Source organism: Trachurus japonicus, chromosome 13, assembly GCF_045865225.1.
Source record: "Trachurus japonicus isolate A0001 chromosome 13, Traja_1.0".
Classification (NCBI taxonomy): Eukaryota; Metazoa; Chordata; class Actinopteri; order Carangiformes; family Carangidae; genus Trachurus; species Trachurus japonicus.
Window position 1 is genome coordinate 33,923,981 of NC_140919.1, and position 15,960 is coordinate 33,939,940.

The 15,960-nt window shown below is 42.5% G+C and overlaps 1 protein-coding gene across 2 annotated transcripts; it reads right to left on the reverse strand.

The window, feature by feature from the left end:
* Nucleotides 1–1,010: 1,010 nt before the first annotated feature.
* On the reverse strand, nucleotides 1,011–15,377 carry hnf1ba (HNF1 homeobox Ba). Of its 2 annotated transcripts, XM_085796127.1 has the most exons (10): nucleotides 14,669–15,377; nucleotides 12,517–12,716; nucleotides 11,984–12,251; nucleotides 11,668–11,891; nucleotides 6,321–6,475; nucleotides 4,991–5,108; nucleotides 4,715–4,897; nucleotides 3,867–3,985; nucleotides 3,420–3,464; nucleotides 1,011–1,236 (listed from the first exon to the last, which is right to left on the reverse strand). In XM_085796127.1, exons 1-10 carry the CDS (start codon nucleotides 15,049–15,051, stop codon nucleotides 1,216–1,218), a joined length of 1,716 nt encoding a protein of 571 aa, XP_085652253.1. In that variant the 5' UTR covers nucleotides 15,052–15,377; the 3' UTR covers nucleotides 1,011–1,215. The 2 variants fall into 2 exon arrangements, with proteins under 2 accessions (XP_085652253.1, XP_085652254.1); XM_085796128.1 differs by lacking the exon at nucleotides 3,420–3,464.
* Between the last annotated feature and the right edge of the window lie 583 nt (nucleotides 15,378–15,960).

The following is a 15,960-nucleotide window of genomic DNA, read 5'->3' on the forward strand; positions in this document are numbered from 1 at the left end:
TTCTGGCAGGAAGTGGGAAAGGGAGGAGGAGGAGGAGGGTGAGTCCCATTCCTGAAATTCACCTGAACCTATGTGCAAACAAAAAGCCAAAGGTTTCCATGGAGGGGACAGGCCGCATTTAAAGCGTGTGAGTCAGTCCCCCCCCCCTCCCACAAGGCAAGACCAGGTTTATAGAGTGGCAGACTAGCTTTTTAGAGGAATAGAAGTTGTAGCTACACGTCCATCCATCTGCTTTTGTGTTATTTTACAGGCAGCTTTATCAACAGCAACTCCAGTGTAGCATAATAATTGTTGGTCACTTCACTGATAGTGCATATTCATTCCCAGTCTCACGTGTGTGGAGTTCGTTGCAGAACCCAGCTATATAAGCATTGCATACACCTATAGACACATTGCATAGTCCTTTAAAGATTGTCAAAGTCTTTTCAATCACAGTATACACGCTGAGCAACTCGACATGATGAATATCACCAGCGACAGATGGCGTTCATCATCTGCACTAACGCTAGTACAGTAAACTAAGTGTGAGAGAATAACATGGAAGACTCCTTTAAAGCCCAGTAAGGATGTCAGGTGCACGCATAAGATCAATAAAGGTGATTGTGATTGTCACACAGTTCAGCTCACATGCAAAGGCTTCGTGGTGCTTTGTGTGAGTGAATCGCCCTCACTGGGTCCTTGAACCGTCACAGAGGCTGATCACTGTCTCAGTCTATCTTCATATTTCCACCTTAAATCACAGTGTAATATACAGTAAGTTGTCCCAGAGACTTTTTTTCAGGTCCAAGCAGTTCGTGAGCAGTTCTTTTTTTTTGTGCTCTGTTTTTGTTCCTTTGTAATGTCACAAAAGATGGCTGTACACTTTCTTCAAAAAAAAAACAAAAAAAAAAAACAGGGGCATGAAAAAGTGAATACTGTTTTCAGAGATTAAAATCATACATCCTTGTTGATCATGTGTGTGTGTGACAGAGAGGGGGGAATCCAATCTCTTCACTTTCAGGTTCAGTGAATTTTCTTTCTGTTTTGTTTGTTTTCCTTCTCTGTCCCCATTTCTCATTTTCACCGCCTGGCCCACCGCCGTCACTCCTCCTGTTTGTTGACTGACTCATCATCCAGTGCGCTGTTGCCGGTTATTAAGAGTTGCCATGGTTACCGCGGTGAGAGGGTGGAAAAATGTGCTCCAGTTGCCGGGCACCGAGGAAGTCAAGGATGCTCTCACCAAGCTTGAAGAGGACACTGGGAAGAAGGAGAGGGAGAGAAATGTCAGACAAAGTAGGCCTGTGTTACATAAAACAATAAATACAATCTGTCCAGTAACACAGGTACCTATATTTAATGTGCATGATTCATGAAAGTGACCAGGTGAATTAAACTCATGTGCATGTTAGGGGTGAAAGTAGTATGAGTACTCAATTACTGCAACGTACTGATACTCAGATTAAGGAAGAAAATACAAAACACATCATGTGTAGCTCTAAACACTCATCAGAACCCCAGGCCTGTAGTCATCCGCAGGTGAAACTAGTCCCCAATAAATAACCTCCCAAATACTTAGTATAGTATATATTATAATAATAGTATATTTCAAGCAAATCTATCTGTTTTTTTTTTAGAATTATATAGAATCAAATACTAGGAGTTGAACAAAAAACTAAATATAAAAAATCTTAATATGAAATTCACTTGTTTTTTTTTTTTAAGTGACATAATGAATGCAGGACTTTCAATTGTAATTGATTATTTTCATAGTGTAGTGATCACTGACCACTTTTTCTTAAGTAAATGACTTGAATACTTTGTCCTCCACTGGTAAATCCATCACCCTTGCACCTTCATGTGCCACACCTGACCAAATACATTCCTCATCCCTCTTGTTCTGACTCTGAAAAGCCCTGTCTCCATTGAAATGGTCTCTTTTTTTTAGATTGTTTGTGGAATTTATTTTTTCCAGCGTCGCCAGGGGTGGGGGCAGGTGACCCTGGTGTGACCCTGCGGCCAGCAAACAGTTTCACCTGATAAAGCTGACCTGCAGGTAAGACTCTGAGTCATTAGACACCGGGTCTTGAGCTGAGGTGAATTTTAAACAGTCAGGTATAACGGAGGGTCCTCGGTAAACAATGAGTGTCATAAAGCCACAGCGTGCTGGTCGTGTCATGAGAAGAGGGCTAAACCCACCCAAATAAAATCCTGATAAGGAAATACCTGGGAGAGCCTGCTGACTAATTGCTCCTTAAATAATAGTGTTTGTGAAATGCCACATGGTGATGATATGATGAGGGGTTCAGCCAGTGGAGGAAGTAAACAAATACATTTACTATAATATTTCAATTGCAATACTTATTACACTTATTGCATATTAAGCATATTTAGAGCTACAACAATTAATGGACCAATCAAACTGGTCACCCGTTTGATTTTATTCCAGCATTAGGGTTAATTGGTGCTTTCCCTGGTTTTACATAGAGTAAACTGTATTGGGTTTGGGTTTTGATTTACTGTTTAAAATAAGACATTTAAGAAAGTTCAATGATGAATCTAATACCTATCATATGAAAAACAAAAAAACAACAATTGGCAGATTTCCTACCAACCAAAAAGTAAAATGATTTTTATCAGACTTTTACTAGTGTAGTTACACTGGGTACCGCTTTTCAGAGCATAATGTAACAACTTGTTTTGTAACTGTGATAAATGAACAGCTGATTCATGTTCATGGAGACTGTGTCACAACCGGGATGAAATGTGTCTATATCATGTATCACAGCCTCTGGGAGATTTGTGGCCACACGGAGGATGCACCGTGCACTGAGCTACACCACCATCAACCCATCAGTCTGTCAGTAGCAGCTTGGTGGGGATGAGCGCTCTGCCTCAGCGTGGGAAATTGAGCGTGTGAAAACACCACGGTCAACATTTCAGGCTAGAGCGATCACCGAGAGCAGGGAGAAGTAGGAAAGAGGAAGAAGTGTAATTACTAAAGAAAAAAGAAAAAACTCCAACCTAAACCCCCCCTCCCCCCACCCATCAACCTAGCCCACCTCATCTCCAACCTCACTGTAGCATGGAGGAGAGTAACGGGACACAAGGCTTGAGAGCTTTGATTAACAGCGAGGCTCATTTCCTGATCACAGAGGTGACTCTCACCACAGGAAAGTGAAAGGAGGGTGCGTTAATCGAGAGGCGTTCAGGCCGAGGGAACAGGTGATTGATTAGACTGTGTGAAAGGAAATAGGAACAAATACTATCAATGTGTCTCTCTCGTCTGTTAGTTTGAGTTCAGATGAAAGCTCTGCAGCAAACCCAAACAAAAATCTTTAAGGCAAAACAAAAAAAAACGTACATAATACTTGATTTGTGTGCGATGCTGATGATTTTACTCATCTTTCAAATGTGTGACTGAACTAATAAAATTTATTTACCCAGGAGAGACCCCCAAGTTGCACCATCTTGTTTACAGGAGCGTCCTAATGTGACAGGAATTAAACAAGTCAGCACACAATCATAAAACACACACTTCTCCTCCCCTGTCATTACCCAGTTCCTGCTGCTGGAGTGTGCTTCGATTGTGTCATTGTTTTTTTTTTTTATGTGAGGGGGGAATTTATTTTTGTGAATCAGTAGGAAATGAGCGAGTGATGAGTGATTAAAGCTCTCAAAAGAGACAGTGCAGTCTGTTGCATCAGTATAAGAATTACTCAGCAGCAGAATCCCAGCAAATTATTAATAAACAAATGAACAAATTTCAGGCAGATTGTCGTGCAGATACAAGCTGATGATGATTAACTGGACTAAAATCTACAGTGACAGGCTCAGAGAGGTGAGATGTGGATTGTTATATGTGACGTGCTGGTGGTTAAGGGACTGACCGTCTTGCTGGACGACATGGAGCTGAGGGTGTTGATGCTGTTGGCGTCTGTGACCACCATGGCCGAAGGGAAACGTGACGGGTGGGAATATTGTGGGGGCTCCTGCTTGTGATGATACACTACAAATGACAAACAAAACAGGTTATTACAGGTGTACAGAATGAAAAAAGTATATAACATAGATGGGTTATATCAGGCAGGTCTAGAAGTGATTTAGAATACAATAAGAGTCAAATATTTACTGTGTTCTTTTGAAGATACTGAATTCATAAAGTAAGTGTTTTTTTATTTTTATTTTAATAGGTGAATACAGCTTTTATTTTCTGCTGAGGAATAGTTTTGAAACTTTCTCCATTCTTCAAGCGGGCAGAGAAGTGTCCATGCATCAAATCGCAATTGAAAGAAAACTTAACAGATCATAACCGGATGCTTCATCTTTCCCTGAAAATCCTGTGAATCTAAAACTCAGGATGAGTCTGAGCGATCACATGATGATAAACGTGACAGGAGGGAATCCATCTGCTCCAGTTTCTCTTTTTTTCTGACTTTTCTCGAATTACTGTATAATTTGTTTCTTGTGAAACACATTAATAAGTCTGGATGTTGTTCAGATGAAAGATGCTGCAATAATCATCATGTTGTATAGGAAACTGCCATTTTTAGTTTTTACTGTTATTTCATAGACAAAGCGACTAAAAAAATTGTAAGACTGATAGTCACACAAATGATCATTAGTTTCAGCCATTTAGAAATTCCTTTGTTTTAAGGCAACACAAGCTAACAAAGCTGAGAACTGAACACTGATTTACAAAGTGCAAAGTAGAAGACAGTAGAAAAGTGTTACTGACTGTGTGAGTGTGTGACAGTAGCCATGAACGGCTGCTGGCTCATGTGGCTGGGAGACTGCTGCATCAGGCTCTGCTGGTGCGGGCTGTGGAGCTGCTGGGAGAACTGCACCGGCTGCAGCGCCGCAAGGCTGCCCGCCACACTGTTGATCACTGGCACCGTCTGAGACTGCGACGTGTTTAAACCTGGGGAGACACAGCAAACGGTCAGACCATGCTGCGATGCGATAAACTCTGTTTCATTTTATGTGTAAGTGAATGGAGGGATGGAGGACTCACTCTGTGCTATGGCCATGAGAGGCATGATGAGGTTTTGTGACTGCTGATGGCCGTGATGGGAACTGTGGATGTTTGTTAGTGTGCTGACAGGAGGAAGTCCTCCGCCTGAACCTGAGATCTGGAGAAATATGAAGGAAATACACCGTAAATGAAATGAAATGACAGTTTTCTTAAACCTTCATATTAATTCACATAAAATTCATTTTCAAAGTGAAACGGATTTTGTCTGCAAAACAAACAACAGACATAAATGTTGACTTAGTTCGGATTCTTTTGTATAACACTTCGCTTGAGTAACACACACGGCACACAAGCAAATACTGATAAGGAGCAAAAGGTAAAGAAACGAAAATCATTCTAAAAAATGTCAGCCAAGAAGAGTGTGGGTTACATGTATTTCTGTGAAGCACATCAACAGTGTTTGTATCTGTGTGTTGATTTATACAAATGCTTTCGCCCTGATTTGCAAAAATGAAACAAAAAAACAGCTGTAACCAAAACAACATCCTCATATTTAATGTTTATATGGATCATGGTCCTCGTGCTTGGATAGACTGTGTGTGTTTAACTACTGCCAGCTGCTCACAGAGGAGGGATTGGCCAGATGCACATCTGCAGATAAGAAACTGTCAGCTCTAACCTGTTGCCCTCACTGTGTCCATTTCACATAAAACTGTTCCAAAAGGCAGAAGTGTCATGAATCAACGAGGAAGTTAGCACAGTACTCAATAGTAATTTGCATAATGTACGTATTTTTTTGTGAGTATTTGTTTTTATCTGAGCAAGATTAATGTTTGGTGCTGCAATGTGATTTACATGACACTACACTTCTACAGAATAAGCATCATATTTCAAATGTACCGTTGCACCACAACTCAAATGCTGTGGGTCCTTGCACAGGTTTCCTTGTCACTGATCAAATATTGGACTAGGGCAGAGGGGAGAAACTCTGAAGTAGAAAAAAAAAAGACAGAGCCTTGGGCATAATCAAATGTTGGCGTCATTTTACTGGCAGAACAAGCAGCGCTCCACCTGCGGCTCCTCTGTGCGAGGCATTTAATCAATAAGAACTGAATGTTTCTTTGTCAGGTTTATTGGCCGAGTGATGCACATGCTTGGTGCACTCTGGTGAAGGCTGTGTGCTAGTCCAGCCATGGCCTGCCACCCCGGCTCCACCTTCCAAACACAGCAGCACAATGTGCTAATTGTTGGCACTCGCCAGTTGGTCCATGGGAGAGGAGGTTCAGGAACCTGCTTTGTACGTTTATGCTAAACGCAGGCCTGGTCTTATCTAATCTGAGGCCAGGAAGGCCCAGGTGTGTTCACTCACCATCTTGGCATCAGGTGACAGCAGACTGTGGCTGTGGTCCAATCCTCCCGGAGACACCTGTTGGAGCACTGACTGGCTGGTCGCCATGGCGTTGCTGCCGTGATGACTGATGGACGTGGAGGAGGTGACCTCACCGGGGCCTTGGCTGTAACGCACTGAGACAGAGAGGCAGGGAGGTTAGTTTCACTTGTCTTGGCTGCTGTGTGCTTTAACACTTATATAGGGCAGAGCGATAGCGGCGCGCTGGCCCGAGCAGCAGTCGTCACGCCAACCGGCTAGGCTCACCTGCTCTTTGACTCAGACAGGAGAGGACAGAGCAAACAAACATACACACTGACCCGTCCACCGCTGCTATCAGCGTAGCTCAGCCAAGGCCATTCCCTGTGCACACGCACTCACAACAGCAGAGCTCCCATCACACTCTGTGCTCAGAACACAAACCAATGATACTGAAAATATCGTCATGTTTCACTAGCGGCGGGATAAGTAAAGCAGCAAAAACAGGCTGTTAGCAGTTAATATACTGGACCCAAATTTCAACGTAAGTAAGTATTATCAACAAAATGTTCTGTAAATGTAAAACACCATCACACCAAAGGGTCACTAGATAAATTGTCGTGGGTTGTGAGGAGATATATATATGAGAGAAAAAAAATTCGGCTTCATAAATGTGTATTATCTTTTCTTTACATTTCTTTCATGTTATTTTTTTTCATGCAGCTCAGTGTAAGTACAGCCACCCATGTCTATCTTGTAAGCTTACGTTTTACTATGAAAAAATCAAAAGCTAAAAGTAGGCCAACGCAAATTAGGTTGAAAATGTAGGGTAGTAAAAAGTACAATATTTACACCTGAATGTCCTGGACTGCAGGTATAAAATAGTGGAAATGGAGTGATAAATAACTTTTCATCATTAAGTTTGACAATATTTCCTCATCTTCACTTAATCCTGTGTCTAGACTTCTACACGTTGTCTCTCATTGGAGGCCCGAAGAAATGCCTCACCCTCCCAAACAACCAACAACCAAATTACTGTTTGCTGATGCAGGCCCCCTCTGATACCAACAGAGTAAACATTACACAATTACAAGCAATGTCAAACACATTCTTATCCTGTGGTCTCAGCCCCACACAGACAGAGAGATCACCCCTCCCTCGGTGACAGTGTAGAGTAGAGACAGCCTCTGTTTGCGCTCAGATCTCACATCTTCCCCGGGCCCCCGTCCCTGACCCAGGTGTGACAGCCCGGACGCCCTGTCGAAGCTGCTCAGACACGACAGGAACCGCTGCTCCGAGCATTTTGAGATAAAAAAAAATGAAAAAGAGGGAGAGGCACTGACGCTATATGTGACTAGTGAGGTGAGGGCATTGATTATTTGTCACGGCTGGGAACTGGAACAGGATGTGTTTGCAGATATTTGCTCCAGGTGTCAGAGAGAACAGATCATTTTTGATAGATAAACTCATTTGTTTGGTTGTACGGTTGAATGTGTATCGATTCAGTTATTCAGTTTAGTCGAACAGTTATTTGACATTTTGAGCGATATTTATTCACTGTCTTAGAGAGAGTTTTATGAGAAGTAAGGCCACAGTGTGTTATATATGAATAGCCTGGCTCTTTTCAAAGGTGACGTCATTCATCAACAAGCATTTAATCTGATTTTGTGCTGATTAAATAAAATGATTAGCCAGTTATCAAAACAATTGCCGATCTACTAATTCATTCACTGACTAGTAGCTCTAAAGAAGATAAAATATGTGAAATGTTGAGTTCCAGAGATGCTGGTGACATTAGATGGATTTTAACAGTCTCAGGCTTACTGTTTCCTCCTGTTTAAATGCTAAGCTAAGCTAACTGTCTTCACATTTGACACCAGTCTGCTCAGCAAGACAATAAACAAGTGAAATCTCATAATGTTGAGTCGCGACCTCAACAAAAGATACCTAAAATACAGACACGATGTTAACTGAAACACAGCACCATATTTCATCCTCGAACTACCTGTCCTCCATTTTGTACAGCCCACAGACTTCATATTGTCTCCTGCAACATACTAGCAACCCCACAACACTCCACTATGCCTTGTAAACACAGCCACAGAACAATAAAGCACTCCACTGGACTCATGACCCCCATTGCCACACAATAGAAGAGGACTCATAAAAAGGCAGTTATCTCGGGGCTGGGCGACCTCTTAAAGTGTCAGAAGGAGAAAAGGATGCTATTCAGGCCAGGTTTGTTTCTTTGGGGTTTGGCAGTAACTCTAACTGCAGGGAGTAGGCTATGTATGGAGGACTCCCATGATTTAGATTCAGACACTGTCAGTTTCTAGAAAGCTGAGGTATTTTAACCATATACGTACATTTTTCAAATCTTGCCCTTAATTTTGATAATTCTGATAAATGAATAACTGAGGCGATGCCACAACACCACAAGAAGTAGGGGTTCTTCTTCGAGAGCAGGGGGAGGGTGAGAACTTCAGAAGTGGGAGTGGTAGTAAGGATCTTGAGGAGGTTTAAAAAGCTCTAGCTCCCTGTGTGACCCATGTAATATCAAAGCCTGCCTCCCCAACCCCAGGCAGCGCTCATTGTAGTAGCGCTGCATAAGACAGACCTCCTGGGTCTCTGCAGGACGTATCCAGCCTCTTCTTTGTGGCTCTCTGGGAGACACAGCGCAGTGGAAAGTGCAGAGCTAGGCCATCCTTTCTCAGCGTGTGTGTGTATGTGTGTGTGTGTGCCTGTTTCATGCTAGCCTGAGGTGATGGAAAGCAACACAACCCACGGACAAACCCCCTACCACTGTATCTGATCTGGAACTTCTGAGTCTGCTAGTTTTGTCACAGTCACAATGATGCAGCTCATCCCAGCACTCGTCCAGTTTATCGTGATGGAAGATGTCAAATTACCAGAGGCAGGAGAAGTACACTGATTGTTTACCTGAGTATAAGGGACAAAACAATAAAAAACTCAAATAATTGTTAATGTAAATGTAATGATTTAGGAAAGTGAAAAAAACGTCTTTTTCTGATGTTCATTTATAACAAATACTTTGTTAAACGCCCAATAGTTTGGGGGGCACTGGTTTTATTATTAGCAATGAACTGCATTTTGTAAGAAAAAAATGCAGTTAAAATCTGAATTTTAAAAGAATTTAAAATGAAGAAAATTTTGTTTCTTCTTCTTTATTGCTAAAAAACCAAACAAAAAAACGAATAACAACACTTTCATCTCTTTAGGCCTAAACATTTTATATGAGTAGCCTATGTCATAAATATAATATATTATTTTATGTAAAACTGTAAAAGGTTGATGTAACTGAGACTTTGAGTGACTAAATGTACACAAATACAATATTTAAGGGCTGAAATGTATACAGTGGCATGCAATGGAAATACTCATTTTATATGTACCTAAGTAAGCCTTCTTAGGTTTTGTTACTTTCCACTACTTATAAAACCGTTGGATTGTAAACAGAGTTTTACAATTTAGTCAGCACGCTGTGACCCTAACTGACCTGTTCATATAGATTAATCCCCCCAGATAGAATGCAATAAATAAGATGGATTAGTAGAGCTTAGTAAACATTGTTCGTGAAAGAACAGTAGGTAAATATCACATAGGAAAACACAGGGGCATGCTCACATGAGCCAACGAACTATGCAATCTGCCTCAGATCAGTTTCATTTATGAGCGTAAAAAAGGTCACCGCCAAACCATGCATGTTTGAGTGTCTATCCAGTTGTGACCAACCGACCAACGAACTGTAACAAAATCAATAAAAACTCCACAAATAAGAGAAGTTTCTTTGATCTGACCCACTTGTGACCTCTGTTGTATCACTGAAGGTGCAGCGATGGTTGAAGTGGGGGGTTACTAGTTTTCTCTATAGGCGAAGAAGGGGGTCATCAGTCCTGTCTGGCCAGAAAAGAGCCAATACCCCAGTGGACAGCTCCTGCTGCTCCAAGTCTGCGCACAGCCTCAGCAACTATACTAATGCCCATAAAGGTGAGGGGGGGAGGCTTTAAAACCAGTCCTCCTTCAGGCCCAGCAGAGATAAATGAACCTAGGTTACAGTCAGAGCAGTCTTCTAATACACCATGGACAATGGGACCCCCTGCTGAGGTAGAGTATAGAGAGTAGAAGTCAGAGGAGCCCCTTATCAAAGGCCTGGGAGATGTAGTAGCAAAGGGTTTTAATTGTCCATTAAGCATGCATAATACAGGCCGTGCCCTAGCAACGCAATGAGACGCCCTGCTGGGATATTATTGTCCGACCAGGGGCTGACACTGAAAAACAGCTGATGATGTCGGCAGGATGCCAGCAGGACACCTTGTAAGCAGCCAGCTGAGGGTTTTTCTGGTGGGGGGGTAAAGCGCTTTCCACCATGCACCAACCCCTTCACTACTGCAGCCTTATCGCTGACCTCTCTGGCTATGCAACCTGAGGTCAAATGCCTGGTCAGGTGTTCTGAGCAGCAGCAACAACAAAAAAAACCTCAGGCAAACAGACAATCCACAAGTGGGACTAGTTTATCCAAAGGTAAAAGAGCAAACGCCAGGGCAAACAGTTTGTTTTCCCTTCAAAGCTCACCTCGTGTCCGAACACGGGGGGACAACAATAGGCTCTGAGTGACTCTCTCAAATCACAGTTTTATGGAGGGTGAGTGATGGCACGGCGCGGCCTATTAGCTTTGTGTTTATGCCGTATACGCCAGGTAGACTCAGTCAATACTAATTACTCCGAATGCAAACATCGGGTCAGGGTGAAATGGTCAGAGCAACGATACACGGCATCTCCCTGGCTTTGGGCAACTCTCTGAGCAGAGTCATTAGCAACCTGCATGGGAGGAGGAAATGTGGAAATGACAGCGTTATGTAGAGGTGATGTGGTTGTGTCTGTCCCCCCCTCCCTGACCCTGGCCTGACCCTGGCCTGTCACAGGATTGCTGCCCTTTGTGTCCTGCTTCTCCATGCTGACTTTGGAGTGGAGATTGCAGGTACAATGTGGATTGTTCTCAGTGTGTTTTCAAAGATCAGAATAACAATGGCATTTGCTCAGCTCACTCACTCAGGCTCATTGATCACTTGTCCCCTTATTCTCTGACTCTCTGATCACATCAGCTGAGCCTCTAAGCTCCTCTGACAGTAGTTTCACCCGCAAGAAAACAAAATCATGTCCCTTTTTCTGTATTGTTGTCCAAAACTTTGGCAGGAAACAGCTTAAATATTCTCTGAAAACTGCGGGGTCGCACAGTTTCTGTCATTTATTCTTGCTGAATGTTTCTATGTTTCACATAATTGCACATTTAAGGCCAAAACAAGAGAAATGTCCTTTCTGTGATGCTTACTTGGGGGTGAAGCGCTGGTCTGGGGGTGATGTGGCGAGCTGTGCGACAGCAGTGGGTTGATGCTGTGGGGTGGTGCAGTGATGGCGTCCATGGCCAACTTTTGCCTGAAGGCCTCCTCCTTACGCCGGTTGGCAAACCAGTTGTAGACTCGCACCTCTGTGACCAGATTGGAGCCGAGGCCCTGCGCCTTGGACGGGGAGACCCCTCTCTGAAGACACTCGGCTCTGTGGGAAGCAGACGCACAAGGTGAAGAGCTGAGTTTGATGCGGCCTGTGAAACAGTCGCAGCGAGGCATCGCGTTTTATGTTTCATCTACCTGTTGCACTCCTCGACTAAAGCCTCCCTCTCCTCCTTGCTGGGGTTCTTCTGCCGTTCATAGGCTTGGTACAGGATTTGCTGGGACGCAGGCCCCCATTTGAAACGGTTACGTCTCATTTTCTTGCAGGAGGGTTCACTGCCAACCTCTTCACCGGGCTGACCCATGCCCTGGCCAGACGGGTTGAACTCTGGGAAAAAAAACACTGGATCCTGATTCCCTTTGTCTGTCATATTGTTGGCACAACCTTGCACTGCCTGGTTGAACTCTGAAAAATAAAAAGAGGTACATTCAATGACACTGATTTCACAATGCGTTCATGTATTCAACACATGACAGTGGTGTTCTCTATAATGAATTATGTATTTCCCTAATAATACAGGATCTATGTATACTCCATCAAGCAATAGGAGGAAAAGTCTAGTCCAACTTCACATCCCTACAGGTTTGAAACCCAAATAAATTGCCGTCCTGCTGCCAACAACACATAACAGGCCGCGGCCAAGCTGTGAGAAACTCAAATATTAACTTACGTCGGAGAATTTCCCGCTGTTTCCTGACATACCAGGTGTAGAGGGCCGCTCGCTTCTGTGTTTTCATGGGCGTGCCTTTGTTGAGGTGCTGGGAGAGGTGAGACTGGTTCAGCCCCGTGACGTCCACCACCTCCCGTTGGGGGATGTTGTGCTGCTGCATGTAACCTTTGATCATGCGGGCAGCACGCCATGGATCCTCTCTGGGTTACGATAGAGCAGAAAATACAACTCATTTCACCACTGAACTGTGTGCAGCTTTCACTAAGAAACAGTAAAGAAACACACACACTAGCTACTGAATAAACATGGCAACATGAAGAAACATTTCATACAAGAGGGAAGATTGTCCATATGGTTTCAGTTTAGTTCGCCATAAAAGCTTTCATTTCTATCTACTCCATGTATTCTTATCAAACACACAGCTGCTCATGAACTTGTTCCTTCCCTGTAGCTTCCCTCACAGATGACCAGTGTATCATTGTAGCCCATTCAATAGGCTGAAAATATTTTCAAAGGTTAGTTCAAGTGGATTCAGGGAAGTTGAAAAACTTGGACTTAGTATTTGGTTCAGATTTCGGCCTGGAAAGAGTTGGTGAAAACTCAAAGCTCAGTGAATATATAATTGCATAGGATCCTAAATAAGAGCAAGAACTCATCAGACAGGCTGACAAAACTTTTAAATTTGTTTTTCAGATTTTCACAAAAGATAAAAAAAAATATCATAAAGCAACATTTGTTATGTATATTTTACGATTTACTTGATTGATAAAAATAAATGCATTACTCACCAGATATTTTCTAATGTAATAATCAATTTATAATTTGAAGTCAGGACTTCGTTCATATAATATTCGCGTCGAGATATTTTTCTCAAAACCAAAATTCAGTCAAAATAAAAAATAGTTTTTGTCTATTCTTTTCTAATAAATTGTATACTTGTATCCTCGCGGACACGGACCTGTGTAAATTGCGCATTAAAAAACCCAGCAGGTTCTTACCTGTAGATTTAGCGATTCAACATTATTCATGACTGCAGCGAAGTCGGAGGTGAAATGCAGCCTGGGCGCACTGTGGGAGATTAGCGGGCCCAGACACACTGACATCCGTAATTATTGCAAATCTACACACGTCTGTTTGTTTTGGAGAATGTGGAGGCCTACATCTAAGTCTGCGGGTTAAGTGGGAGATGTTAGTTTATAACTTTTGACAATGAATAACCAGATCTCCATTCACTCTAATCACAGGCCACTGTGTATCTTTCAGTTGATGATTTATAGAATAAAATTAATAATAACTTAACTGCACGTGGGTTAGTTTTGATATCCCCCAGCTACTGTTAGCCGACCATACAGCCTCAAATATTAGTCTTAGTGACACAAGTGGTTTGAGTGGAGATAATTAGAAATAAAAGGATCAGATGCCTCATCTTTATTTATTTGTTTGTTTATGTGTTTGAGAATTTATTCATTTATTTATTTTCAGGACATGTTTACTGACGCCGAATAGCATGCAAATGGCTTCTCGAATTAGTCGAATTAATTAATCAATTATGAGACAGCCAGACAAATCAACTATTATTGTAGTTATAATTAATAATAATATTATTGTCGTTATAAGTGGTAGGCTATTATAATAATAATTATTATTATTATTAATAATATTTATTAATATTATTATTAGACTATTCAAAAGTTGTTATTTTCGTTTTAATATCGTCATTTCCCAGCTTGAAGTTGTCCCCATTCACTCGCTCCTCGTGTAAACCCTTGTTGGCGGATTTTTATCATTGAGAGGTGGAGTATAGTTAATAATAAATAGATCTAAGTTCAGCTGATATTTTGCAAAGGTAAAGAAATAATAATCCATGTGGATAATTAGTAACCAGAATGTTTAAACCCAGTTGTGGCGGGGTATTTTAAATTTGTAAACAAAGAAGGAAAAGCGTTTTTCAGGTCTATGAAGGCCCGTTTTTTTTTTTTTAAAGGTTGACGTTATATTTTTGTCAGATTTAAAGGATCAGTAAATAGAAACGAAGAGGCTGTGCTGTGAATTTCAACTTATTTTCTAGTTTCACCTTTGAACGGTACTGACATGAGGTTTATGGACTTTTTTTGACACTTTCTAAAGAGTGTAAACTCGCAGGGAAACTCACGCCAACATGCGATCCACCTCCGCCCTCTGCTCCGCGGCCTCCTCCGTGTTCAGGGACTGGAGCTCCTTCAGTATCGGCGGCGTGTCGTAGTCGTCCCCGTCCTCGGAGCCCTCGTCCCCGGACAGCTTGCTGCCCTTGCTGTGGCCGTTGGTGAGCGTGTGGAAGACGGGCTTCGAGTCTGCGTCCGCCCCGTTCATCTTGCCGCTCTGAGGCGGAGCGGGCGACATGGACAGACTCTCCAGTTTTACTCCAAAGCCCGGCGGGCTGGGGTCCATATCATCCAGGGCCTGGATCAGAACATCTTTGGTAACTCCTGAGTCCAGCAGGGCGCTGAGGAGCTCCTGCTGCAGGGATGTCAGCTTGGATACCATTTTTGAGAACATTAAAAACTCAACATAGGCCTGCTGTGTGCGCGCTGGGGCAGAAGGAGAAGAAGAAGGAAGGAAAAAAAAAAAGGAGGATAGAGGGGGAAAGAAAAAAGTTCAAATAAAGTTCCCGTCTTCCTCTGTGCTCCGGTGTTGTGGGGAGTTGAGTGCTGCTGACACCTGCTCCGAGAAGCTGCTTCACTTCCCTGTTGAAGGGGAGGATGGACCTACTTTGCCATGATGCTTTCTGAGAGCAGGGGGATATAAAACATGGTAATGAGTGGGCCGGCTGATGGCAGCCTTATGTAAATCCTCAGAATAAGGCCCGCTCTGGGCCGAGGTAGGTAGACATGTGTTTACACTGCTGCACTGCTGCTTTTATTGGCTCCCCTTATCAGCAAAACTTTGATGGACTTTGGACCATGTTGTATATGCCTTAAAGACTTTTAAGAAAGGCGACCTGCACATATTCACACCGCTGGATCAAATACTAAACTGGTTTTATTCCTTTAGAGTTTCTCCCTGAACCAATATCAGGAGTGGAGGTAGAGGTAGTTGTGGCAGATATGAAAATATTGTCATGTATTTATTAGACCTGCCTGTGTGTCTATACTGAAGATCGGTTTATTTTTGTTTTGAAGGAAAAGGTGTTGAGTAGGTGCGATTACTCACTAATGAGATGATCATACAGATGTTGATGGTGTTGTTAATGAGGTGTTGTTGGTATAGCCTCATTAATTCAGCTTGATTTCTTTTAATGATGCCAAATAATGTCATTAGTTTTAGCCACAGTACAAAGAAATAGTTTATTCTGCTTTAGTCACATTTTAACTCAAGACAGTGTGTATACACCTTAACAATGTGGGACAGAAGGTTTCATATTGCTTCAATTGTGTCTTATCTGCCCACACTGACACGAGACAATAC

Excerpts from the sequence above, each read along its gene's own strand:
- hnf1ba (XM_085796127.1), bottom strand. The coding sequence starts at position 15,051 with ATGTTCTCAAAAATGGTATCCAAGCTGACATCCCTGCAGCAGGAGCTC. Across the intron at positions 6,476-11,667 it reads GACCAGCGCTTCACCCCCAA|TGCGTTACAGCCAAGGCCCC; the intron begins GTAAGCATCACA and ends TCTCTGTCTCAG. Across the intron at positions 4,898-4,990 it reads TCTCATGGCCATAGCACAGA|GTTTAAACACGTCGCAGTCT; the intron begins GTGAGTCCTCCA and ends GTGTCTCCCCAG.